Raw genomic sequence first — 22,852 nt, 5'->3', positions numbered from 1 at the left:
CTCCTCATTGTGGCTGTCACCCTGTCCTTAAGCTCTGCTCCCATGTCTTGTGGTACTTCAGCCTGCAAAACAATGCATCTGTCACCTCCATCCAAGGTCCTCCTTGAGCCCTTTGCTTTCCCCTCTTTTAGATGGCAACTCCTGCTTTGGTGCAAGCCCACAGCTAGGGCTCTTCTGTAATTACCAGCAGCCTCTCTACAGAGCAGCAGCTCAGGTTTACAGTGGGATGGGGCTGAACAAGGAGCAGTTGCCTCCAGATCCTCCACCCTGCCGTAAAAGGAACACGCTTCATCTGAAAACAGGATGAGGAAAGCATTTTGAGATCCCTCTGATCTCCTCCAGGATCTGCACATTTTATTTACTACTGTTTATTTACTCTGCCAGCAATCTGCAGTGCCGTCTGCCCCTACAATACTGGATTTATAAACCCTGCTCTTCCTCCACAGGGCTGAGGCTCCATGTGGGATTTTCAGAGGTGTGGTGGAGATTATTTACCAAACCCAAAGGTGAAGCAGACAGATGGGTAACGGCACTGCAGGTGTCTCTTTCTCTTTGGACTTGGGGTGCTTTCCTTCCCCAAATCCAGAGGGAGAGGAGAGATGGATCAGGATACCCCAAAATCACACAGGGACATGGAAAAATGACACCCCCACAGTGACAGGGGAAGATTTTATTAAGTTAAAAGTTGAAGGGCGCAGCAGAGCAGCAGCAGCTGCCATCTTTGGGGTGTTGGCTCCGGCAGATGCAGTAGCAGCCTCACAGCTCCTCTTCCCTGGAAAGGAGAAAGCCCATGGCTCTGGGCCCCTGCCAGTTCAGGTTGTTGAAGGAGCCAAAGGACAGTCATGGAGAGAGATAGCTTGATCATGCAGACTCTTGCCAAGGTCTCCTATTTCAAAAGTCCCAGGCAAGCAAGTCCATGCCAGACTGCCCCAGCAGCTCCCTCCTATGGCTTATATGTCTTCTCCACAGGTCCCTGGGAGTGGCATGGGAAGGGGGAGTGTGGTCCTCACCATACATGCCAGGGGGTGCATAGAGATATTTGGAAAAGAGGGAATAGGTGCCAAAAGTGGTTGTGTGGTTGGGAGCAACAGGGCTGGGGCAGGAGGGAAAAAACAGATTCTCCTGCAGGTTAGAAAATGTTGATGTAGTAAAAAGTTTTCCCCCTCCTCTTCCCCTTCTTCCCAAGGGGGAAAAAAATCCTCTATAAAATATAATTTTCACATATAAAATCCTGAAGAAGGTGCATGTAAGGAGCCAGTCCAAACAACGTGCTCAGGTATGCAGACAAAAGGGTTCATCAAAAAAGCTTTGGGAGGGCAGTGAGGAAGCTGGGGGGTGGGCGAAATTCCTCACCAAGCCGATATCAGATGGGGTTCAACCTCCTCCTCCCTGCAAGTGAGGAGCGGAGCAAATACAAAACAAGAACAGATAAACAAACGAAGAGCAGACCTAGAGAGAGACAAAACCAGAAACAGTTTAGAAAGATTCCACCAAACACTGTCCCTTCTGCTCCTCCAGGAGATGGCTGTCTTGGTGTCCTGCTAGAAACCCACTCGTCTCAGTGCTCACCAGCAAGCGCTGATGGAGTGGGATGACCCCAGTCTGGATATCCCACAGGATCCAAGCAAAAAAGCAGAAGTACTCTGGACAGCAGGGCACCCTTGTTGCTGTCACCCTGCTTCCCTCCCCAGCTGTGGCAGGAATGTTTGCAGGCAAAAGTGGGAGGTGGGCTGGGTCTAGGCAGGGCTGTTTTGATGCAGACACAAAAACTTCTGTGCTGCGATAGGGAAACCACTTCAAAGGCGAACACAGCAGAAACATCACCTTTGTAGGAAGTGCATAACCAGTACCCCCAGGCTGGTCACCCAAAACAGGGGGTGAAGGCCAGCGGTGCTTGGTGCTGGCTGGTGGAGTATCAAGAGCAGCATGGTGAGAAAGGGGCTGGGGACCTTGGAAGAACAACAGGAACAACAGGAGGGCCAGGGGTGCAGGACGAGAGAATGCAAGAAGCAGAGAGGGAAGAGTTTAAGGCTAAAGTTTCAGCACTAAAGGAGGAGGAACTGGGACCTTCCATCCCTGTCACAGGGGGGCAGCCACTCTCAGCCACCTGCACACAGAGGGAATGTCACAGCATCCCTGATGCTCACCATTACTTGCCAACACTGTTGCACAGTGACTCCTTCTCCTGCAGAGCTGCCATGGCCAGGCGCAGGTGCTCCTTCAGCTGCTCAATCTCTCGCTCTGAGCGCACCTTAATGTGATTCAGCTCTGCATAGACATCTTGGTATTTCCCTGAGGCAAATCTCTTATCCTGCCAGAGGAGGGAGAGGGGGGTCAGCAAGTTTTAGGGCTGTTACTAGGGAGGGGGGCAATAAGGCAAGCCCAGCAGAAGGGCCAGCAGGTGAGAAGGGGAGAGCCAGACCCCAGTTTGAAGCCTGTATCAATCCTGACCACAAAGAAAGAAGAGAGCAGAGGTAGAGACTCCCAAACCCTGACCCAGGGAGGAAGGCAGTAGGGCTCTAGAACATCAGCTTGAGGAGGCAAAGTGAACTCTACCATGGCTCATGTGTGTTTGGGCCAGCTGTATGGGAAAAATAAACTTCAGGGGAGATGGAGGCCACTGAAAGGGCTGGTACCAGCTGGTTATATGGCAAAAATTATAAATGAGAAAGTCATAAAGTCCTAAAGCATCAATGAATCTCAAAGCCTCTTTCAGGTTCTACTTTGACAGCAGTCTTGGAAAATCCTTCTGAAGGAGCTGCTGGCAGCAGAGGAAGCAGCACATCCAACAGCAGTGCCCATGGAAAGGGCAAAGGGACAGATAGGGGAAGAAAAGGTGCCTGGGGAAACAGAGTGCTGAACAGGCTTTATCCAGGTTTGCCACCTGGGAAAGGCAGACTCACTGCTTATATGTACATATACAGATCCTATGAGGAGAGGCTGAGGGAGCTGGGGCTGTTCAGCCTGGAGAAGAGGAGGCTCAGAGGAGACCTCATCACTCTCTACAACTCCCTGAAAGGAGGGTGTAGCCAGGTGGGGGTTGGTCTCTTTTCCCAGGCAACCCTCAGCAAGACAAGAGGGCACAGTCTCAAGTTGTGCCAGGGGAGGTTTAGGTTGGACGTTAGAAAGAATTTCTTTACTGAGAGGGTGATCAAGCATTGGACTGGGCTGCCCAGGGAAGTGGTGGATTCTCCGTCCCTGGAGATATTTAAAAAGAGACTGGATGTGGCACTCAGTGCCATGGTCTGGTAACTGCAGCAGTAGTGGATCAAGGGTTGGACTTGATGATCTCTGAGGTCCCTTCCAACCCAGCCAATTCTATGATTCTATGATTCTATATACCTGGGGACCCAGCAGCAAAGTCTGTGACATTTCCCTCCTTATAAGGCACCCCTTTCCCTTCTTACAAGGTGCTGTGGCTGCTGTGTGCTTGGGAGCGAGCAGCAATGAGGAGCACAGGTGGCAAGAGTTTTGCCCTGAGCATCCCATCAAACCCAGCAGCACCTTGCTAACACGCAGTCCTGGTGCTCCCCTCCCTCCCTCCCGAGAAACACCAACCTTTTGCACCATCTGCAGCTCCTCCCGGAGGCACTGCACTTCTTTTTTTAGGTACTGGAGCTCGTTCTCCTTCACCCGCAGCAGCATCTGGGCCGGGAAGGGAGAGAGGAACCAGAGGTGACTCAAGAGCCACCGCGGGCGCGCTCCGCGCAAGCGCGGCGGGGGCAAAGGAAGGAAGGGCCAGGAGGGCCGGGGCAGGAAGCGGTGCGATTGCCCCGGGAGAGCGGTGGAGGGGAAGCTTGCGTACCTCCTTCCTGCATTAGCCCACTGCTCCATCCGGCACCCCCCCTCCCACCTTCTACAAGCCCAAAAAAGTGCTGCGAGGAGGAGCTCCCCGTCGCAGAGCGGTGCTGGAGGCAGCGGGGCAGCCCAGGGGCACTGCCGTACCTCCAGCTCGCAGGAGCTCCGCTCGTTGCTGTGTGCTGAGCGGTCCCCAGAGCTCCGGGATGAAATAAAGCTCCGCAGCTTCCCGATCTCATCCGAGAGGCGGGTCTGCAGCTCCTGTGGGAGAACGTGAAAGATGTTAGGGTAGCCGCGGCACTGGCCTCTCTGCTGTCCTGACCTCTCCATCTTCCTCTACCCCTCTGCTCCTGCCCTGGTGAAGACCTCACTCGGAATACTGTGTCCAGCTCTGGAGCCCCCAACACAAGGAGGATGTGGACCTGTTAGAGAGTATCCAGAGGAGGCCCACGAAAATGATTGGAAGGCTGAAGCACCTCTCTTATGAAGACAGGCTGAGGGAGTTGGGGTTGTTCAGCCTGGAGAAAGCACCAGGGGGACCTAATAGTGGCCTTCCAATACTGTAAGAAAGCTGGGGAGCGACTTTTTACAAGGGCTTGCAGTGAGAGGACAAGGGGTAATTGTTTTAAACTGTAAGAGGGGAGATTTAGGTTAGAGAGCAGGAGGAAATTCTTTAGTTTGAGGGTGGTGAAGCACTGGAACAGGTTTTCCAGGGAAGTAGTGGAAGCTCTGTCCCTGGAAGCGTTCAAGGCCAGATTGGATGGGCCTCTGACCAACCTGATCTAGAGGAAAGTGTCCCTGCCCATGCAGTGGGGTTGGAACTGGATGATCTTTAAGGTCCCTTCCAACTCTTACCATTCTATGATTCATGCCAGCCCTGTCCCTGCTTAGAGACCTCCTTGTAACCCCCTGCTTATACACAATGTTGGCACCTACAACCAGCAGTGAAGAATACACTCACTGAATTTAACAGCACAGTTAGGACAGGCCATCCACAGCCTCTCTTTTTTTTTTTTTTTTTTTTTTTTTTTCCTTTTATGATGATAAAATCTCAGAAGCAAAGAAATATGAACAAATAGGGAAGTTTTATCAGAAGGGCTGTGCCGTACGAGGGAGGAATGTGCTCTGTGCTCTCTGCTGGCAGGAAAGGCCTCTCTCTTGCCTGGTTTTTCCGGAGGAGCTCCTTCCCCTCCTGCTGACAGTGTAGCAGTGTCTGCTCCCGCTCCTCTGCCTTCTGGGTGAGCTCCCCAATTTCCAGGCACTTTTGGGAGTACTGTTCAGAAAGCACCTGCAGCTCCCGCTTCAGGGAATCGATGTCCAACCTGTCAAAGAGTCATCAGCTCATTGCTGCCCCACAGTTCTCACTGGACCTTGGCCACCAGCATCATTTCCCCCCCTGCCACGGGCAGCCTCTGCCCACATCAGTCCTTGGCACAAAATAATGTCTCATGTGGACAAAGTCTTCAGTTCCCAGTCTCCCACATATAAGCGTGGTGCTCTAGGAACTTCAAGCCATGCAGGAGAAGTGGAGGAGCTATCCATAAAGAAGAGAAAGGGAAGAAGATACAGGAAAAAGAGAGATGCTACAGAGAAAATAGCCAAGCAGGGAATAAACTTCCCTGCCCTACAGCTCCAGCAGCCCTGGCAGGCACTGCTGGGCACCCACTACTCCTGGGGAGGGAGCAGGGGGGACAGCTGGGAGCTACAGCTCCAGATGGGGTGTGATGAGAGTGGCATAGGGCAGCGGCATCAAGCAAGGGGAGTGGGAGAGATGTTTTCTTACTGGTGCTGCTTCTGGACGGCATCAGGGATTGAGCTGCACTGCTGGAAGCTTCGTGACCTGCCCAGCTCTTTATTCATCTCCTCCCGGTGGGCTTTCTTCATTGCCTCGATGGCTGCAGAGGGGAACAACAAGAGATGAGATATCAGGCTGTGCCAGCTCCAGCACATCTGGGAAAAACTACTCCACAAAACTAGCCAAGCTCTTGCTTTCTGCCCTCAGGATATCCCCCACCTTTTCCATGACCCAGAATCATCCTGATGTGCCAGGTGTTGCCAAGGAGACTAACATAGGGCAGCGTGGGAGGTCCCCGCCACCTCTGCCAGTCCTGCCTGCTGACAAGAAGATGCTAAGCATCAGCTTCACAGCAGGAGGGTCAGCAAGGTGTCTCCAGATGACCGATTTCTTGCAAGAGACATTTGGGAGAGGTGGGAGGGACCCACCAGAGGGACAGCATGCCTTGGTGTCCACTCCTACCTGCTGCTGTTGCTGCAGCCTCCTCTGCCAGGAGCCGGTCCTTCTCCTGCCGCAGCCGCTCCAGCTCCCGTTGGTGGTGCCTCTGGAGCTCCTCCATCACTTGTTGGTGGGATGACTCCATCTCAGCCAGGCTTCGCTCACAGGCCTCCTGCCATGCCAGGGAAAGGAAGGGTCAGGGACTCATAGGTCCCAGGCATGCAGGGACTCCAGCCATGACAGGCATCTGACTGGGCTGATGTTTAGCTTTACAAACCTCACCCGAGTCCAGAGCCATTCTGAGAGAAGCAAGACCACTTGAGAAGGAAAAGAGCCTCCTGGAAAAGCGAGGTGACACTTCTATCACAGAACACAACCATTTGAGAGAGCCACACATCTTGCAAGCTCTGCATGCTTTGTGGAGCAAGAAGTGTTCATCTTGGCCTTCTTAATACTGAAGCAGCAAGACAGGAATATTTCTCTTGTGCAAAGAGCTGGGACCAGAGAGCTCAGCACCTATGCCCAGACCCCTCCACCAGGCTGCACTGCTTGGCTGGAGATCAACAGTGGGAACCACATCTTGCTATCTGCCTTTTAAATGAAGTAGCTTGCCCGGGAATAAATGAAAACTGAGCCTCTTCTCCTGAAAAGTGACACCCTGCACGTCCTGTGGCAGGACAGAAGCTGCCAAAGAGCCCCCCCCCAGAGCCTGATGGTCAGGGATTCTCCTCACACAGCTTGCCCTCCTTTCTGACGGCTCAGAGTCCAAGGGGATGGTTCTTTCAAAATCAAACACTGTAGTCAAGTGATGTTACAGCAAAGCAAGCTCTTCCCACCGCAGAGCTATGCCTCTGCTCCCCCCACAGACCCTGGCAACACCACCCCAGGTCACTTGGAAAAGACTTACTACCACCAAATTGTGCCAGAGTATTATTTTAAAAAGCCAAGGCCTCTAAGATGTCAGCAAAGAGCTAAGAAGCCATTGCACCCCCTAACAGCCCCTTGCTGTCCCATTCCTTCCCCTGGTACAAAGGCAAGGGTTGATACAAAGGAAGCTGCAACATACTGTGGGAATACAAGTCCTTGCTAGCTACTCCTCCCGGCTGAGACAGGGAAGCTGGAAAGCTTCACAGATCAGTCAAAGGAGAGGAAAGGGTGCAGGATCAATTTAGTATCCTGCCCATGGGCTGGCTGTGAACCTTGGCAGACAGGGAGAACAAGCCCTTTGGGAAAAGGCCAAGTTTGGCCTCAGATGTGAAATGCTGCCTTTTGATCTAAGCTAATAGGGATATTAGGTGCCATTCCTCTCCACTCCTTTTGCTTTTTTTGACCATAAAGAGGCCTGTGAACTTTAAGTATTAAATTGAGTTGACAGAATGACTGGTAAGTGGCTGGGCTGGGCACCATGGGACTTGTGGGTTTCTTTATCTGAGCTAGGTACAGCCAACCTACTGTGCAATAGGCTTGGTCAGCCCCAACTTCCTTCCCCCTTGGTGTCTTTCAAGACACAGGGCACATCCTGAAATCCCCACAGCACAGTGGAACGGCAGCCTCCCCCCAGGAAATCCCTGTGGGATGTGACCCAGCTTGCTTTGGACAAGTCCATGGAGGGGGAAAACAAATAAACAAAGAGAAGCCAGAGGCTGAAGCATAAGCAAACTCTGAAACTCTGCCTTGAGGGCTTTCTCACATGCTGTCCCAGCAAATGAACGGGCTGTGCTGTCAAAGTGACCTTCCGGGCTCTGGCAGGGACAGGAGCTCCGCAGGGCCTGACAGACTGCTTTTAACAGGGGATTAGGGAGCCTCTGTTAATAAGAACCACATGTGGCAAGTTGCAAACTAATAGGGAATGTGTAGGTGGCTCGACAGAAAGCTGCTGACCCACTCCTGAGCTGGGGCATGGCTCACCCTCCCAGTTCAGTCCAGCATCGCACCCACACAAGAAGCAGGGCACAGATCCTGCACCCCTACCCTAACCCTCCTCCTCCTCCCTGTTTATACTCTGGTCCCTTTAAGGCCAGGCAACACACACCAGGCTTTACATAATTCACATTGATTACAAGTGGGCCCAGTTAGGGTCACCATGGCAACCCAATGATTAGCTATACCTTCTCAGTAATGAGCTGAGTCCCACCCAGCATTTGCCAGTTTGAGATTGGGAGCGATCCCAGGGTCCCGTGTCCAGCACCCTGCTCACCTGCGAGATGTATCCCCGGGGCACGTGTCCATCTCCCTGGGATTTTGTCACTTCCTGAAGGCTCTCATTTTGGGCCCGGCAGGACTCCAGCTGTGCCCTCAGTGACTGAACCTGTGCCAGGGAAGGATGAGGGATGCTCAGCCAGGGATGAAAAAGTGCTGCAGCACTACCAGTGCACCACATCTGGACTCTGGGCTGACTGACTCTAGGGATGGGGATGACCATGCATGACCTATGGAGAGGTCTGCTTCTCACAGGAATAGCAGCCTGCCAAGCCTGTTAAGTGCTAGAAAGGAGGGGAGGAGATGTCCCAGCTTCCATAGGTGGACCCTTGCTGGAGGAAACCAGTGCTGCATGTATAGCTGGGATGGACAAGCACACAGCTCCTTTCAAAGGCTGACAGGTGAAGCACTGCCAGAGAAGAGAGGCTTTGGACGTACTCCCAGAAACAAAGGTCCCTGCAAGCAGTGCCACCAACTAACTTAACCTAGACCAAAACATGGCCTGTAGAACCTCTGCAGGCACGTGAGAGCAGGTCTCTGCCTCATTTAAACCGGGTGCAAAAGCTCCCATACACCTGAGAGGTGGAAAACGGAGCCAGAAGGAAAGAACATCTCCCTGCACCTCTGCCTTGCTCTTCTGCAGAGCCTCCTGCTGCCAAGGACCACAACAAGGCCCACCAGAATCCCAGTTTCAGAGAGGAAGGATGCCCTTACCTCCTTTTTCAGCGCCTCATTGGTGTCTCCCTGGCCCCCTTTGCTCTGGTTCAGCAACGTTGTCAAGGGCACTCGACGTGAGTCCTTCAAAGGCAGGCGTTCCAGCTCCAGCCACTTCTTCTCTATCTCCTCATTCAGCCGAATCCGCTGGTCCTCAGAAAGTGGGGGAGTGGGGAGGTCCTGCTCCCTCACCTTGCGGGAAAAGTCTCCCGTTGTGCCATCGCTGTTTGGGACCCTGCCATCGGGGGTCTCAAACCATTTCCGCCTCTCCTCCGAACGGACGGCCAGATCCCGCTCCAGTTCCTCATGCTTGGGAGTTCGGTCAGAGATCTTCAAGCTCCCTTTTGTCCTCTGCAGGGACCCCTGATTCCCAGGGTCTTGAGGCAAGGGAGACAGCTCCACATAGTCAAAGGCATGGCGCTGCCCATCTGCCTTCCAGGAACTGCCCTTTGAGTTCCCCTCGGAGCCCGACCGCTGCTGCTCCTCTGTCCGGAGTGAGCCCTTCTGGGGGACACAGTTACGGATGGAGTTCTCCTTATTGCAGTCTGAGAGCCTGAAACCAGAGCAGCAGCCAGTGAAGGAGAGGCACTGCCCAAGGTTCAGCCCAGCTTTACAAAACCCCACCCTGAGTGCAGAGCTGGGCCTGTAGCATCCCATCCCTCAGGGAAACAGGTTCCTCCACAGGGCGGGGGAGGATTTACCCCACTTCCAAAAACTTTGGTGAAGAAACAAAGCTAAACCAATGTGGCAAGACAAAAAAGCAGGTGCAAGAGCAGGAACCATCAGGCTCTCAGCCCCTGACAGTGGCTGGTGTATTCAAGCCATGTTCAGAGGAGAAGGGCAGGGCTGATTTGAGAGCAGATGGATTTCCAGAGGGGCCTTCCTGCTCCCTGCTTGCCATGGGAGAGGGGCATCAAGAGGGAGAAGAGGAGAAGTGGCAGAGGGCAGCTCTTACTTGGTGATGTCTGGAGCACTGACTGGGCGCACATTCTTCCTCAGAGCCTCGATCCAGTTGCGCCGAATGCCCGAGGTCATCGCCGACAGGGTGAAGACAGCATCCTTCGTCTGCAACATGGAAGCAACAGAGGCCTCATCAGAGGTGCTCCCACTCACTCCCTGAAAACCCCAAGGGTACTCACTCATATGGGTGGAGTGTCAGTATGGGCTCTGGGAGCCCAGTGGAGGTGTGGGAGTGGACACGTAACTCTTTGCAGGGAAGCCCACTACACTGCCCTTCCATGAGACCGTCTCCAAGCAAAAGTGAAAGAAACTTTGCTGGTGTGTTTACCCAAACATGAGCTGGTGCAATCCAGCCATTCAGGTGCTGGGAGCTGGCACGGGTGCTGGAGTACAACAGCAGGCCACCCAGGCTGTGAATTGGGCTTTGCACACCCACAGAAGTATCATTATTTGTGCTGCCTCAGCAGCCACCTCCTGCTGCTACAGCAAGTAGCCAAGGACAGGACAGTATTGCAGCTGGATCCAGGGCACACATTGTTTGTTGCTCTTAGCACAATCACACAGGGTACACACAGATCTGCAGTGTTCACTACTCACTCCCTGCAGCTCTAGAGAAGCTGCCTTAGTCAATGAGGCAAGTAAATACTCCTGGCATTTAGCTTGGCTCTTGGGTTGCCTCCAGAATGGCCTCCAGCCAGCCCTGAAAATCCTTGTCCTCCTCTTTTCTTTGCAGACATGTAGCACTCGTGTCCTTGAGCACTGCCATCCACGTGCCACCAACCAGCCTTGCCAGGCTACCGTCCTGGCAAAAGGCTTGCACGGCTTGCCCCTTGCTGTGAGGAAGGAGCATGCATTCCCACCCTTGGTGGAAACCCCTTGGTGCTGCTGCTGTGTGTCAGACACTCACGTGTATCTGGAAGCCATAGTTGCGCTGCACTGCAAACTCCGTCACGTCCGTGCAGGAGCGGAGGTCGATTTCCCCATCGAGGTCATCAGCCTGCAAGCACAGCCACCCACTAGGACACCAGTGCAAACCCAGATTTGAACCAGGTCCCATCACCTGCCGGAACCCTAACCAAAGTGCAGGCCACTTCTTCCTTCACCCCACAGCACTGTGGGTGCCAGTTTCAGCTCCCTGGCACAGCCTCTTTTAGCCAGCAGCGAGGATGGGGAGCGTCAGAGATGCCGAACCACAGGACCAGCCCTACTCCTCACCTCCCACCCCTGACAGCACCCCCAGGCGTCACCCACCCACCCACCTTCAGACACTGAACAAAGAGCAGCTCGCCACCTCCAGTGCCCTTCAGGAGGAGAGGATGCTGCCACTTCTCCTGTGCCATTGGCCACACCAGGGCTGTGCTCTCCTACCCCCCTGGCCGGGAAGGAAGAGAAGGCTGGAGAAAGGCTGTCCCTGCTTACCTCCTCTGCGTTCGAGTCCCGGTAATACTTCAGGCTCGAGTCAGTCAGCACAAACCAGTGTTTCTTCCACTGGAGGCAGATCAGGCAGGGGGAGGGAAGGGTAAAGAGAGGAGGGAAAGGGATAGGCAGTTACCAGGGGAAGCATAGGAACAGGGAGGGACGCTCTGCACCGTGACCTCTTGGCTTTTTCTTCCCCTTAACTCCACATCCCTGCAAGCTCCTCCTCATGCCCCTTGGCTGGGAGAGGGGAACCGGGTGAACCTCCATGCCTGCACACAGAGTGAAGCACCTCCACCAAAGGCCTCTCCCAGTGAGACTGACCTCAGTCAGGGTGGGGAAGGAAATCAGCTGCTCACCAGGGGAGATCTCTAGCAGCAGGGCTGGGGAAAGAGGCAGACCCCCACCTCAGGCTTACCTCTCCTGACTCATCCAGGATAGACATCCATCCCTTCTTGAAATTGAGGAGATCTGGCTGGAGAGAATAAAACAGGACAGAGGGTTACTGTCAGAGAGACCCACAAAAGAGCTTGTCATGCCAGAGGGTGGAAGGCGAGTCTCCAGTGGCAGCATGCAGTCATTCCTGCAAGAGGAAGCAGGAGATAAGGAAAGAGGGGATTTTTTGTGGTTTTTTTTTTTTTTAAAAAAAAAGGAAAATATGGAGCAGGGAGGTTTCCACAACGTGCCTCCCTTCATAGAGGGAGAGGAAGGGACAAGGGGAGCAGGCAGAAGGGAGTGCTCCACCACTACTGATGGGACTTTCCTTAGAGAAAGTCACAAAAAACAGGACATGTCATCTTGAAGCCCTAGCAATCTGTGCTCCTGCATCCCTTTGGTAACTTCACCACTGATCTTTTATTAAGACATGAGTAATCCTCTACTAAACAGCCCCCTCTGCACACATACATAACCTGTGGAAACACATTGCCTTTAAATGATGTGCCCCAGGGTAGGGATGAAAGCAGTCACAATCAGAACTTGACCCTCTCCAAGACTTGACCCTCTCCAAGATCCAACCCTCTCTGAGATGCCTGGGACTCCTCTCTTACCCACCTCTCCCTGTTCCCTCCTGCTGCAGAACCTGCCCTCTGCCCGGCCTCAACCACAGTTACCAAAGAGGAGGATGAGCTGAGTTCTAGCCATATCAGCCCGTGCTAGAAAGAAGTTTCCCTCCAACTCCCCACTTCCTCCTAACCTCATACCACCAGTGCAGCATCCCAACCAGTTTATCTCCTTCCCAAGGTGGAGTGCCAGAGAGCTGACTCAGGGGATCTGCTCTCCCTCGCTTTGCCCTCAAGCAGGCTCAAGCTGGTCCCTCCTCCCTGTGCTACTGGCTCTGGATAAGTTGCACCACAAAATAATTCAGAGCAATGCCTCTTCTCCCTAAGAAGCCAGAGTCTGCTGCTCTGCCCCTACTTCTGCAGCTGAACCAGGTGGGAATAGTGTTGGAGATGTGATGGTGCCTGAGCTGGACCTCTGAGTGCCCCAGGGTACCAGACCTGCCAGCCCTGAGGAAGCCACCAGCAGTCCCCACACACCACAACTGCCACCTCAGACCAAGCTGGTCAGAAGGGATGGCTCTGTATGCTGATGCCCACACTGCACCCCCAAATGACCTGGGCAGCTGGCCCTGCCTGTCTAGCAGTCCCAGTTCCCTGGCCACTCAGCTGGGCCAAGCCTTCCCTTGCTTTCATCTTGCCAAGCTGCAGCTCTTGGGTTACACCCAAGGTTATGGAGTAGCGAGAGCCCAGTGTGTTCTGGCCCACCCCACTGCTCCAGCAATTGGTTTGAGAAGGCCCGCCAAGGGGAGGGTCACTGGCTGCTACAGCTCCAGGCCTGGCCAGAAGTGTCCGACTGTGGCCCCAAACCATCTGGGAAGGGAGGGAAAACAGAGAGAAAGGGCACGAGGGGCTCCCATGCCTCACCTCCCACTGAGGTGACGGGTGTTGATGGCAGCTGGGAGATGAGAGGGATGCACGCATCCCCACGTCTATGAACCTGGATGTCCCACCAGCCTGAAAAAGCGCCTCAAAAATAAATTTCTTCCCCATGGCAGCAGCTCCACCCTTTTTCCCGTTATCCCTTCCAATCCAGTGACTTCAGCTCCGGCTCCGAACTGGGAGCGGCAGGAGGGAAGGAAAGGAGGCGAAACGTCAAGGCGCAACCTCCCCCATTCCCGGGACACACGTGTGCTCAGCAGAAGAGAGCTGGGCAGGCTCCACAGAGGCTGGAAAACAATATAGGGAGAGAGGGAGCGAATGGACTCCTGGATGGGTCTGTTGTATGGATCAGCTGGGTCTTGTCTTACTAAGGATTTAAAATCCCAAAGCATTAGGTGACAAAATAATGAACACTGCTGTACACTGGATGTACACTGTTGGGAAAACTGGCACAAAGTCCTGCCAGAACCGCTGTCCCTGAAGCAGTGATGTGGCCAGAAAATCCCCCCTGAAGGGCTTCTCCCAAGCTGGCAAATTGCACAGGGCTCCTGTTTTCCCTGCCAGCCCCAGACCTTGAGCTACAGCTCTAGAACTGGCTTTGAACTATTCTTGTCATAGCAAGGCTGGCACCATAGGACGAGACATCAAACTCCACCAACTGCTTAGAGCCACTTTTCCCCCCCCTCCTAACCACAAAATCCAGCTTCCTCATCTGACATAAAGAGCTTGGGATACCAGCAGAGAAGAGACAGGGATTCAAACCAAACCCCCCATCCAGAGGAAACAGCCCTGCAGTGGCTAAAGGAAACATTCAGGAAAGCCGAACTGCTGGGAGAGATCCGGGTGCCGGAGATGCAAGGATGCAGCAGGATGCACACCCGGCAAAATGTGTGTGGAGAGACTTTGGCTTGGGATGGGGCAAAAGCAGCAATTTTGCCTGTTTGCATCCACACCCACCAGTTACATGTTCAGCTAGAGGCACTAGAGAGGGTCCCAAGCAGCCAGGTGATGTCTGGAAAGACTGGCTTACAACAGCAGGTTAAGGAGAGGCAGCTGCCTGCTCTGGCTGAAGAAGGGCTACAGGGGAGGTGATAACAGCTTTCAAGTATCTGAAGAATGTAAACACCAAAGAAGGAAAGGCAATGGGGTGGGAGCAAAGGAATGGTTCCTGGGTGGTACAGAGGCGCCAGGATGGAGAAGAGACTGTGGCAGGCTGAGAATGCTCAGTGTCCAAGCAGAGGGACAGGACAGTCAGGTATGCTCTGTCCATCCCTGTGCCTCCTACTCTCCCTGCTTCCAACAGCTCCCCAGAACTGAAGGTCCTTTCACCTCCGTGAGATGGGCTCTCGGCCTCCCGGAAAGCAGAATGTTTCCTCTCCTCCAAAAAGGGAACCCGCTCCACAAGGCGCGGGCCCCAGGCCAAAACACAAAGCCAAACCGCTCCAGCTCAGTTGGGTGGAAGCAAAACCACTCCCAGGCTGGAGCATACATGCAGCTCCCGAATCTATATTGTATTGCAGAAGCAAGTGGGTGGCAAGCTCTCCCTTTCCCACTATCCCCATGCTGGTAGGGACAGCCTGGGCTGCCACCTCCACTATCCCACTCTGCTCCACAGCTTTCCTCTCAGGGCTGGCAGACCTCGGTGCTGAGAAAGGCTTGGCCCCAGGGGCGGGATGCTCCCTGCCCCAAAACCGCATCTGGTTCCCGCAGGGAGCAGGAGCTCCCCACGCCTAGGGGGGGATTCAGATTTCGCATCCGATTGCGGTCACCGGTGCGGTGAGCTCGGCAGGCTCCAGCCCGGCCCACACTTTTAGGCACGGCCTTACCGATGCCTACACAGGTGGGGTGGTGCCCACCGCGATCGAAGATGCGATGCCAACCAAGTGACCCAACCGAGCGGCCCCAGAGAGCCCGGGAGGGAAACCCGGTGGTGATGGGGACGGGAGACAAGAAGGCACCGAGTCACAGCCTTGAGGACCAGCGGGGAGCGGCGGTGGCCAGGGTGGGCAGGGAGCAAAGGGATCCCGGTTAGGAAGGGCTGACAGCTGGGGACCCTTCACCCTTTCCCAGCTCCGGGCTGCTCCGCGGGGTCCGGCCGGGGACCTTCCTAAGGGACAACATCCCCACTCCCCGACCGTCACCCTAAACCCCATACCCCGGTCCCGACTCACCGTCATGGCGGGGGCACTGCGGCCGGCGGCGGGGCCGGGGTCGCGGCGGGGCCGTTCGCTGGCAGCCAGGGCGGCGGGACGGCTTCAGCGGCCGGGCGGCTTCCGCGGCCCCACCATGCCCGCTCCGCCGTCCCTCCCTCCCTCCCTCCCTCCCCCCCACCCCACACCCCCCACCCCACACCCTTTTTTTTTTTAATTAAAAAAAAAAGAAAGAAAAAAAAAAAAAAAAAGAAAGAAAAAGAGGGGGGAGGGGATAAAAAAAAACCCAAAAAAAGAAAACCGACCCCAAAAAACTTTTCTTTCCTCCCCCCCTAAACTTCCTGGGAGGGCCCGGGAAGGCCAATGGCAGCCACCGCCACCGCCCCGACCGCCCGCAGCCAATGGAGCCGGCGGGGCGGGCGAGGCCGCCGGGGAGCACGGAAAAGGGGGGGGGGGGGGGGGGAAAGAGAGGGTAGGCAGCCCCGGGGTGAGGGGCGGCGGGACGGGGCGGAACGGGGGTGATAGTCGGGCTGAGTCTTGTCCCCCTCCCTCCTCGCTGCCCCGGGCAAAGTTGAAGCTCAGGGAGGGACGGGCTGAGCCGCTGCTGTCCCAGGAAGGGACCGCCGAGAGCCCAGTCCTTCTCCAGGCAGGGTTTTCTTTCAGGCAGGGATTTTCAGCAGTTCATGTGTCTGCACACAACGGGGTCCTCACCTTCGTTCTTGATCCTCGCTTTTATCTCCCCAGGGAAGCTGTGGCTAGCCTCTCCCTGGAAGTGCTCAAGGCCATGGGGGCTTGGATTAACCTGCTCTAATGAAAGGTGTCCTTGCGCACGGCAGAAGGGTTGGAACTAGATGGATCTTTAAGGTCCCTTACAACCCAAACCAGTCCACAATTCTATGATTCCTTATCCCCCCCAAATGAACATCTAAAGTGGCAATTTGACATCTTGGCAGAGGTAGTAGCAGGTCCAGAGAGGGGTGTCTGGTGCCCCTAGAAAGCCAATTGGCACTAGGAAGGACAATTTGCTAGAGGGTCCCAAAGGAAAAGGGGCAGGACGCTGCACATAACAATATGCCAAAGATCTGCTGAACAATTACAATGAAATAACGCTTCTCACCACAGGGGCCTGGCCAAGAGCTCAGTGCTAAAGAAACCGGGAAAAGAGGAGGTGAAGTTGCCTCTGTTGTGCAGGAGGAGCTCAGGGCTTTGGGCTCCTCTCTGGCCTAGGGCAGGGAAGGGATGGCACCCGTTTCAAGTTTCACAGGCCTTTGGAGCCTCCTGCCCAGCTGCAGTTTGCCCTTACATAAAGCTCAAAGCCAGGCCCTAGCAGGTGACAACCTGGCCAAGATAACTGGCGCACATGGAAGGGGACAGGGGCAGGGACTCGGGTGCAGCTGCCAGCTACGCAGACTCTCAGGACATTTTCTGCAGCCCTCCAAAGCCTCTCTTGTGCCATTTCTGTTTTCCCAGAAATGCCAACACAATTGACCATATCTTCTTTCATGCCACTAAATCCTGCTTCATCCCCATAAAACCCTCGGTGCCATCATAGTGCTGTGCAATAATAAAGGGAAGGAAAGTAGCTATGCTGACATTTTAGTCCCACGTCTACTGCTTGCCTCTCTCTGGCTTTAAAAAAAAAAAAGGCCCAGCTCTTCAGATTCCCTACTTGAGAAATGGGAAAAGGACTAAAGGAAAAAGGGGTGCTAGTGAGTCTGGTGTGCCCAAGAGGTCGCAGGAAGGCAACACCATGCTGAGCCTGCTCAGTCAAATGCTGGAGACCCAGGTGGAGCATGCAGTGGCCTCCAGGGAAGGGTGCCAGCACTGCCTCACCACTCCCATGGCCTGGCCCCTACCTTGTTGTGCTTCTCACTGGCATTTGAACGTGGCTGCTGGCTTCCCGAGGAGCTGGCACTGCTTTGTGGTGGGAAGGTGCTTCCACCCGGCTGAGGCTGCAGGAGGAGAAAGCAGGAGTTGAAGTCATGTGGGTTTAGTCCTTGCCTATGTTTTCCAGATCTGAGCACCTGCCTCTGGGCACACAGCATGGGAAGCATCCTCCCTCCTCCCAGTGTCAGGCAGGCAGCATGGCTCCCCTGGAAAAGCAGAGGATCCAGGGGAGGCTGGGTGCACAGAATTGCAAGTCAGGGGACCCACCCACTCAGTGCTTGCCAGTTTTACACCTGGCAGGGTCCCCATCACCTCTAGCTTCTGCCCTACTCACATGGTAAATGAGAAGCCTCTTGTTCTTCCAGCTGGTTTCCAATGGCTTCTCTGGGTTGTTTGTGTCTCGACTGTGCTCAGGACCCTTCCAGTCATGCTCCAGCAGCTGTGCTGGACTCTCAGGCCTTTTCCAGCTGTCATCTGGTCGTACCCCTATGTCTAGACATTTAGTGGAGCTTTTATAGTCCCTTTCCACATGGCGCATCAAGTCTGCATGGCACTCAGCCTTCTCTTGGTGCTTCCAGTCCTTCTCCCGTGTCTGCACTCGGTGAGCATCTCCCCGATTCTTCCAGCCCTGCTCCAGCGGTCGTGTTGGGCTTGTGGGGCGCAGGGGCTTACCTCGACCTTTACAGTCATTGCTGGCACCCTTCCCAGGATGGGAATGTGGCAGCTTTTCCCGGAGGCTCTGCCAGCTGCTCTCAGATGGCTTCCCAGGCTTCCCATGCAGTGCCTCCCCTGGCTTCACCCGTTGCCTTTCCGCCCCCCGTGCCGTGCTGGGAGGGGAAATCTTTTGGCTTCTCCACGTGCTCTCTGTGTGTCTCCCGGGACTGAGGGACCGTGGTGGTGCCCCAACCCGGCTCAGCCTGCTGTTATCCAAGCCCCTTCCAAAGCTTGTGGGGTACAGGGAGTCCCCACGGTTCTTCCTCTCTGGGGCTTGCCCTGTACTCCTGGCCTGCCAGGTGCCTCGGCCCTTCTCCATGTTCTGGGGGCGGCCAGGCTCTCCTCGGCTCCTCAAGATTTTGTCTGAGCACCAGGGAGGACTCACGGGCTCCCCTGCCTTCCTCTCCGACCGACGGGTTGGGCTTGCAGAGCGTGGGCTCGGGCTCCGGCTCCCTCTCTCCAGCATCCATCCGGGGCTGGCAGGGCGCAGGGGGTCCCCCCGGTTCCTGCTGGCCTTCTCAGGGACCCGACCCGGGCTAGGGGAACGCAGGGGCTTCTTGGGGTCTCTGCTGCGCTGCTCGAGCTGCCAAGAGAGCCGCTGACCCTAGGGACATGAGGGAGAGGGAGCAGACAGTCCTCTTAAAAAAAAAATAATGCAGGAATATGTCGGGATTAGGTGTGGGAGACAGTTTGGTGAAATAACACACTAGACACTAACTGCATCCCCATGCACAAAGACAGCCTGTACTGAAGAGAACCATTTTGCACCTAGAAGGTGAAGGGGTTGCTGCCATTTCAGACCCAAGAGTCCTAGTCCACAGACTGGGAATATAGGGAAGGAGGAGCAGAGGAATGAAAGAGAGACGCGTATGGCAGAAATGGATGAAAATGTGGTAGGCAAAAGCAACCCAACTTGGAGAGCTGAGATGAGGTCCCACCACACAGACAAACCTCACCTCCCTGGGCCGGCTGGGGCTGGACTGTCTCTGAACTGGGCGGCCTTTTCTGGGTGGCACTGGGGTCTTTCCATCAAGCCGGTCCACACGGCCCTCCTCCAGGGCCTGGAAGGCCTCCAGGGTCTCTGATTTCCTGAGGACACACAGAGTTTGTTTGGCTGCTGTCAGGCTCAGATCAGAGACAGAGCCCCTGCAGACCCTGCTCCCCCTAAGCCTTGACCCTTAAGACCTCTGCTTGCCCCAGACACTTTGTTTGTCATACCATGTCCCTATCCCCATCACTTCAACCACTCCAGCTTTCATGTTCTGCTGCCTCACCTATGTCTTCTTCACACTATTCGTTAAGTTTTCCTCCATTTGGTCCTTCACATCCCACCACCCTTCCCAGGATACTTCCCAGGTCCTCATTAAGTCCCATCATGCCCTGTGCCACTGATGCTTGGAGCCACTCATGCTTCTACAGCCAAGTCCAAATCAGCATTGGGTACTTCTCAGCATCCCCAGTCCTTTCCTGAGTGGCTGCTACAGGGGACCCTGAAACTCTGGAGAGCCACTGATGCTGGAAGTGGCCATCACCTCTTTCCTTCCCCCATTCCCTGGCTTTCCCTGTTCCACAGCACATCCTGCAGCCTTCAGGAGGTGGCTGTGAGAATGAGGAGGGTGGGCTGCTCCCTCTGCTTCCACAGGGACAGCTTCACTCCACATTTCCGACAGCCTCAGCTGCCCGTGTTCCAAAAAGGGTGAGCTCCCCATGTTGGGAGGCGCTGAGCCTAAACCCAAACCTTGCTTTAAGAGAAATTTAAGCACAGCTGAAATTTGCCACCTAGCATTGTTTCTCTCCTTGAGGCATGGCAATTCGGGGGAGGGGGGGCCCTCCCAACAAGCACATTGGGGGTGATCCTCCACCTCTGACCACTTCCAGAGATATAGAATCATGGAATGTTTTGTTTAGGTTAGAAGAAACCTCCAAGATCATCCAGTCCAACCTTTGACCAACACCATAAGCTAACTATTACGCCATGTCCTTAAGCACCAGGTCCAAGCGCCTTTTAAATACCTCCAGGGATAGTGACTCCACCACTGCCCTGGGCAGGACATTCCAATGCCTGACAACCATCTCAGTGAAAAAATGTTTCCTAACATCCAGCCTAAACCTCCCCTGGCACAGCTGGCATCCATTTCCTCTGGTCTTATCACAGTTCACTAAGGAGAAGAGGCTGTTTCCCTCCTCACTCCAACCTCCCTTGAGGTGGTTGAAGAGAGCTCTAAGGTCTCCTCTCAGCCTCATCTTCTCCAGACTAAACACCCCCAGCTCCCTCAGCCACTCCTCACAGGACTTGTGCTCCAGGCCCTTAATGAGCTTTGTTGCCCTTCTCTGGACACGCTCCAGCACTTCTCTGTCCCTCTTATACATGAGGTGCCCAGAACTGAACACAGCACTCAGGATGCAGCCTCACCAGTACATGTTGCTCCTCACCTGCGCTCAGAGCCAAATATCTTCTCCACCTCCACCCGGCCAGGGCTGAGCGTGCGGGAGCCAGAGCGGTCAACAGCATCCCTCTGGCCAAGGCGTTTGGGCTTGGGCAGGTCTGCCAGCACCGTGTACTCTTGCCTCTCCAGCCCGTGCCGTCCCTCCACACCTCCGCCGCTGTGGTGCCTGCGGGGCTCCCGGAACTGGGAGCTGGGGAAGTGCCCGCTACCTCCCAACAAGCTGCTGCGGGACAGCGAGGAGCCGGCAACGGTTCGTGGTGGGGTGGATGCCCGAGGAGGGTCAGATTTCCGCCGGTCCAGGGAGAAATAGCCACTCTCTATGCGGTGCTTGGGCCAGGTCTCCTCAGGCTTCTGGCTGGAGGGACGGTGTTCTGGGACGGGGAGAAGGCCATTACTGGGGGAAGCGCGAACAACGCGGGATGCCACCACGTCCACAGCAAAGCAGGTCTTCGGAGGAGAGCTAGAAACAGTCCACGAGGGCAGAGATAAAACCCAGACTCCCTCCAGGTGGGTGGAAGTGCTGGGACATAGTGCTGCGAGCTCAGGGCACACCAAACCATGCAGATAGAGAGCACCCAGGAGACCACGGCTCACGGCCAGCACAGAGATGACATCTCTGGGCCTCATCCCTTTACATGGTGCTCATGAAGGTGTTGTATGCCTCCCAGGACCAGAATTGGTTAAAGGGATGCTAAATCTAAATTGAAATCTGCCATGAACTTCAGAGCCCTCGGGTGGAAAGCAAACCAGAATGAGGATCTCACACAGGAGCAAGCCAAGTGTACCTGCTTTTAGTGGGCAGATTTCTTTCCTAAAGTCCTGGGCCTCAGTTCTCACCCAGGATCCAGAGGGAATGAGCTGAGCCCACCTGGGTCTGTCTGCCTGCGGGACTCGTGGTTGCACCTCCTCCCTGCGGCCCGTGTAGCTCATCATGTCCCATTTGCCCAATCCCAAATTGTTGTCCCACAACCGCGTCATTTCCCCGTCCTGGGAGACAAGATAGGGCAAAACTCTGCAATGGGGATTGGTAGATTTTGTGGGCTGGAAGGAGGTAAAAACATATATGAAAAGCCCATTCAGCCTAAAACTGCTGGTAACAAGGAACCAGGAGAGGAGCTGAGTGAGCATAAGATGACCCCAGCCCAACAATAATGGGCATGGCAAGAAACAACATAGAAAAGTCAGCATAAGGGAATCAGAAGAGTGAATCTGGTGCTCTTTTTAGGGAGATTGCCTCCTCTGTGGGGTCTCAGCTGACCCCCCCCTTGCATCTTAGGGCCTTCTAGATGTGCCCAGCAGAAGAGGTATTGAAGGGCCGAGGGGCCTGGGGAGACCAAAATAACCCAAACCGTGAGAGATCCCCATCTCACCCTGGCAAGCGAGGAGTTGGCTTCGGCACAAGCGCTGGGGTCGGTGCCAGATTCTCTGTCCTCACCCTCAGCTCCGGGGCTGAGTGGGGGATATCCCCTGCTCTCATGCCAGCTGTGGGGCAGGGAGAGAGGACAGCTGGTGGTAAGCACATCCTGCAGAGCTCAGGGGTGGGTGACGGTGTTGGCAGCCCATGCCACTCCAGCTCTCTCTTCACTAAGGCTGGCAGAGCCCATTCTGGGACCACCAGCCTTGCTCTATAGGCAGTGAGAAGCCAGGAGACTCTTCTGGTGGCTTCCTGACCTCTAATTGCATTGCCAAGAGCTGCTTGGTTAGAGAGCATGGTGTGGGGGTTGCTCAGCCCTTTTTCCCAGACACTGCAGAGCATGAAGGAGATGGCATCTAATTTCCCCTAGCTCAGCTTCCCACTCCCCCTCCTCCATTCTTCCCACCGAGGGAGCTTGTAGGAGCAGTGAGACTCCTGGCTGGTACTCACCACTCTGTCTCCTCCGCCGGGCCCACGCACAAGTATACTTCACACTGGGGGGCTAAAATGTGGAGGGCATCCCAGGGCCCGTCTGGGTCTGCATCACTGCTGGCATCACACCCTGGAACTTCCACAGCACGCTCCTGCGAGGATGACAGGGATGAAATGGTGCTGTCAACACGTTGAGGAGAAAGGCTGTCCTTTGGAAGCAACTGCTTCTTCTACCTCCTCTGAGGGCAGCCAGAGTTCTTGATGATTTTTCTTAGCTCACCGTTGAGATTTTTCTCCTATTTCAGGAGGCCAGAAAGACCCAACATGCTCCTGTTTGATGCTGAGTGATGCAGGCATCCCAGAGACAGCATGTATGGATGAAGGCTCAGGGAAACTGCTCCCCCTGTGTCAGTGCTGATGCTGCTGGCAGCCGCTCTCCCTCATCACCCAGATAAGCCGGGGAAAGACAACGAAGCCAAGATGGAGGGTGAGCTTTGCAGAGAAGGCTGTAGCCCCAGACCCAGCCCCTGCCTCTCTTCGTCAGTGCT

At 54.9% G+C, this 22,852-nt stretch overlaps 1 protein-coding gene across 4 annotated transcripts; it reads right to left on the bottom strand.

Annotated features, from left to right (window-relative positions):
- Nucleotides 1-637: 637 nt before the first annotated feature.
- TRIOBP (TRIO and F-actin binding protein) lies at nt 638-21,935 on the bottom strand. Of its 4 annotated transcripts, XM_071730471.1 has the most exons (19): nt 21,829-21,935; nt 21,244-21,445; nt 20,445-20,829; nt 18,968-19,100; nt 17,632-18,615; nt 17,267-17,362; nt 11,739-11,795; nt 11,324-11,392; nt 10,812-10,901; nt 9,900-10,009; nt 8,945-9,497; nt 8,229-8,339; nt 6,056-6,203; nt 5,582-5,693; nt 4,961-5,120; nt 3,946-4,059; nt 3,559-3,645; nt 2,148-2,311; nt 638-1,449 (listed from the first exon to the last, which is right to left on the bottom strand). In XM_071730471.1, exons 2-18 carry the CDS (start codon nt 21,434-21,436, stop codon nt 2,150-2,152), a joined length of 3,564 nt encoding a protein of 1,187 aa, XP_071586572.1. In that variant the 5' UTR covers nt 21,437-21,445; nt 21,829-21,935; the 3' UTR covers nt 638-1,449; nt 2,148-2,149. The 4 variants fall into 4 exon arrangements, with proteins under 4 accessions (XP_071586572.1, XP_071586555.1, XP_071586564.1 ...); XM_071730454.1 differs by lacking the exon at nt 21,829-21,935 and having other exon boundaries at nt 638-1,389; nt 21,244-21,451; XM_071730463.1 differs by lacking the exons at nt 21,244-21,445; nt 21,829-21,935 and having other exon boundaries at nt 20,445-21,100.
- Between the last annotated feature and the right edge of the window lie 917 nt (nt 21,936-22,852).

Source organism: Heliangelus exortis, chromosome 1, assembly GCF_036169615.1.
Source record: "Heliangelus exortis chromosome 1, bHelExo1.hap1, whole genome shotgun sequence".
NCBI classification, from domain to species: domain Eukaryota; kingdom Metazoa; phylum Chordata; class Aves; order Apodiformes; family Trochilidae; genus Heliangelus; species Heliangelus exortis.
The sequence above is the reverse complement of the archived record's forward strand: the minus strand, read 5'-3'. Positions and strand labels throughout refer to the sequence as shown.

Bases quoted from the DNA above. Each gene is read 5' to 3' on its own strand.
- TRIOBP (XM_071730463.1), bottom strand. From the start codon at position 21,085: ATGAGGCCCAGAGATGTCATCTCTGTGCTGGCCGTGAGCCGTGGTCTC. The intron at 10,902-11,323 runs GTAAGCAGGGAC...CTGTGCTTGCAG, and splicing joins GGGACTCGAACGCAGAGGAG to GCTGATGACCTCGATGGGGA. The intron at 6,204-8,228 runs GTGAGCAGGGTG...CTGGCATGGCAG, and splicing joins CCCGGGGATACATCTCGCAG to GAGGCCTGTGAGCGAAGCCT.